Below are 3,911 nucleotides of genomic sequence, written 5' to 3' on the forward strand. Positions count from 1 at the left end.
CCCTGTTATCTAATCCAAAATGCTACTTTCTTTTCAGATGGTAAACACTCAAAGGAGATTGACAGTAGGACCTAGGACACCCAACCAACAAGCTGGCCATACAGAAGGAAACACAAGTGGCCTCCCGGAAGGTGACTCTAGCCAGGAGACTGGAAGCAGTCGATTGGATCAAATAGAGTGAATACTGGGGAGTATGGTGGGATTCATGCAAGAAACTCACTCTTGAGACAGCCATACGGTCAACATGCTCGACCTTTACCGTCGCCAGAACCCTCCCATCTTTCAAGGGAAGCTTGGCGCAGACCCTAGCGAAGGGGAATTCTGGATCGAGCAAACAGAGAAGCTGCTAGACCACCTACATTGCGGAGAAAAAGAGAAAGTCAACTATGCCACCTTCATGCTGCAAGATGAGGCAGACAGATGGTGGAAAGGAGTCAAGAGGGCAATGACCCCTCGAGCTAGAGCACCCTACATCACTTGGGAGCGATTCAAGGAACTCTTCAATGAGAAGTACTTTCCCCTGAATTTAAGAATGAAGAAGGAGAAAGAATTCATGGAGCTAAAGAAAACCAAGGATATGACTGTCGCCCAGTACAAGGATGCTTTTAGCCGATTGATTAGGTACATGCCTATTTATGAAGGGGATGAAAGGATCAAAGCACAAAACTTTTTTGGGGGGGCTGAATCTGAAGCTTCAAAGGGCGTTGAGTAGTATAAGTACTCAGTCTTATACAGAAGTGGTATTGCAAGCCTTTACCACTGAGGCTAACCTAAGCTGGATCGAAGCTATCCAAGGAGAAAGTCAACAAGGGAGTGGTCATAAAGCAAGCAAGAAGCTGGAACTTTAGAGGCCGAAGTTCAAGCCTAGCACTCCGTGCAAAAGATGCCAGAAGCAACACCATGGGAAGCCGTGACGACTTGGAATGAAAGGTTGCTACAACTGCGGAGAAGAAGGACATCAACCAGAACTGCCCTAAGAGAGGAATCACTTGTTTCAACTGCCAGCAGACGGCTCATTTTGCAAAGGACTGTCCCAAGCTGTGACTAATGAGTCAACCTCAAGGGGCATCTAGAAATGCCAGAGTACAACAAGGAAGGGTATTTCACCTAACTCGGGAAGATGCGGCAGAAGACCCAGCAGTAATCGAAGGTACCTTGTCTGCATCTGGTATACCTATGCATATTTTGATAGATTCAGGAGCAAGTCATTCATTCATTTCGCATGCATGTGCTGAAGTACTAGGAGAAAAACCAGAAAACTTGAACTGTCGTATGATTGTGGCAACCCCAATGGGGAAGTCTCTAGAAACCTCTTCAGGATACAAAAATAGGAAGATTCAGATAGGAAAAGTTAAGTTCCTGGTGGATCTAATCCTTCTGGAATTTCGAGATTTTGATATGATTTTAGGAATGGACTTCCTAACCAAATACAACGCTACATTGGACTGTAAAGCTAAGACAGTCTATCTCAAGAGTGGAGACTCGAACATCAAGTTTTGAGGGTAAAAGAGGGTAAGTGAACGGAAGTGGATCTTAGCTTTAAAGGCTGAGAAACTATTACGTCAAGGGGCACAGGGATACTTGGCTTGTGTTAAAAAGAAAAGCAAGGAGTCCCTAAAAATCGAAGAAGTGCGAATCATTTGAGAATTCGAGGATGTGTTTCCTGAAGAATTGCCTGGATTGCTACCCCAGATAGAAATCAAATTTTTGATAGAAATCGTGCTAGGGGCAGGCCCGATTTCAATACCCCCGTATAAGATGGCCCCTGCAGAATTGAGAGAATTAAAGACCCAACTTCAAGAGTTGTTGGACAAGGGGTTCATCAGACCAAGTATGTCGCCATGGGGAGCACCAGTACTCTTTGTTAAGAAAAAGGATGGGAGTCTGAGGATGTGCATAGACTATCGACAGTTAAACAAGATAATTATTAAGAATAAGTACCCACTCCCTGGAATGGAGGAGTTGTTTGACCAGTTACAAGGAGCCAAGGTCTTCTCAAAGATCGACTTAAGATCAAGGTACTATCAATTGAGGATCAAGGAAGAAGATGTGCCCAAGACAGCTTTTCATTCTCTATATGGGCACTACGAATTTTTGGTGATGCTGTTCGGACTAACCAATGCCCCAACAGCTTTTACGGACACTATGAATCGAGTCTTCAGGTAATTTTTAGACAAGTTTGTGATCGTGTTTATAGACGACATACTGATATACTTTCCCTCGGAAGAAGAGCACGAGTCACATTTAAGGGTAATATTGCAAACATTGCAAAAACATAAGTTGTATGCCAAATTCTCGAAATGTGGATTTTGGTTATACCAAGTGGCATTTTTAGGGTATGTTATGTCGGCCGAAGGAATATCGGTCAACCTGACCAAGATAGCAGCTGTGAAAAATTGGAAGCAACCTCGGTAGGTTACCGAAATTAAGAGTTTCTTGGGATTGGCCGAGTATTATAGAAAGTTCGTGGAAGGATTTTTCAGGATTGCAACGCCCCTCACCGGTCAACTCAAAAGGGGGTGAAGTTTGACTGGAGTGAGCGGTGTGAAGAAAGTTTTCAGACACTTAAGGATAAGCTGACAACCACTCCAGTACTAGCTATGCCAAATGGATCAGGAGGATTTATGGTGTATACTGACGCCTCAAGAAATGGGTTGGGGTGTGTACTAATGTAACACGGTAAGGTAATTGCCTATGGGTCCCGATAGCTCAAGAACCACGAGCGGAACTACTTGACTCATGACTTGGAGTTGGCTGTAGTGGTATTTGCCTTAAAGATTTGGAGACATTATTTATATGGCGAGAAGTTTGAAATTTTTACTGATCACAAGAGCCTACAATACGTCTTCTCGCAAAAAGAATTAAACATGAGGCAACAGAGATTGATGGAGTTGTTAAAAGATTACGATTGCACTATTCAATACCATCCCAGTAAAGCTAACGTGGTGGCAGATGCCCTAAGCAGGAAAGAAATCGCTTGTGTGGCCGGAATGATGGTGGCAGAATGGAAGCTAGTTGAAGCTTTTAGCCTGATGACTGTAGGAGTAATTTTCTGAGGAAACTCTGTCTACGCAGCTAGTCTCACTCTGCAACCAGAATTAATGTAGTAGATACGACAAGCCTACTCAGAAGACTCTCGAATAAAAATATGGGTTGACGAGCATGGGCGAGCAAAGAAACTAGAATTTGAGGTAAGGGAAAACATCCTTCGATTTCAAGGAAGAATATATGTATCTCGTGTGAGGGAATTGCGGCAGGTAATTTTGGGAGAAGCCCACCGATCCAGGTACTCGATACACCCTGGTGCCACCAAGATGTACCAAGACTTGAAGGATGTATATTGGTGGCCCGGAATGGAGAAAAGTGTGGCAAGGTACGTTAGTCATTGTGACACGTGTCAGAGAATTAAGATTGAGCATCAGAAATCGGGTGAAAATTTGCAACCATTAGAAATCCCAGAATGGAAGTGGGAACATATTACAATGGATTTTGTGATAGGATTGCTAAGAAGTCCCAAAGGAAACGATGCTATTTGGGTGATAGTTGATAGATTGTCCAAGTCTGCTCATTTCTTGGCCATGAAAGTAAGCCAACCAATCAGCAAGTTAGCTCAGCAATATCTTAATGAGATTGTCAGGTTGCATGGAGTGCCAGTAAGTATTGTGTCAGACCGCGACCCGAGGTTCACTTCTAGGTTTTGGGGAAGTCTGAGTTTAGGTACTCAGCTTAGGTTAAGTACAGCCTATCATCCCCCAGACAGATGGTCAACCAGAAAGGACCATTCAAACCCTAGAAGATATGTTGCAAGCCTATGCTATTGACTTCCCAGGTAGCTGGGAAGAGCATTTACCTTTGGTAGAATTCGCTTATAATAACAGCTACCATAGCAGCATTGGAATGGCTCCCTATGA

The 3,911-nt window shown here is 43.7% G+C and overlaps 1 protein-coding gene across 1 annotated transcript; it reads left to right on the plus strand.

Annotated features, from left to right (window-relative positions):
* The first annotated feature begins 244 nt into the window (after window positions 1-244).
* On the plus strand, window positions 245-712 carry LOC127788166 (uncharacterized). The gene has a single exon (XM_052316279.1). The coding sequence runs from the start codon at window positions 245-247 to the stop codon at window positions 710-712; it is 468 nt and encodes a 155-aa protein (XP_052172239.1).
* Window positions 713-3,911: the final 3,199 nt, after the last annotated feature.

Source organism: Diospyros lotus, chromosome 13 (assembly GCF_014633365.1).
Source record: "Diospyros lotus cultivar Yz01 chromosome 13, ASM1463336v1, whole genome shotgun sequence".
Taxonomy (NCBI): domain Eukaryota; kingdom Viridiplantae; phylum Streptophyta; class Magnoliopsida; order Ericales; family Ebenaceae; genus Diospyros; species Diospyros lotus.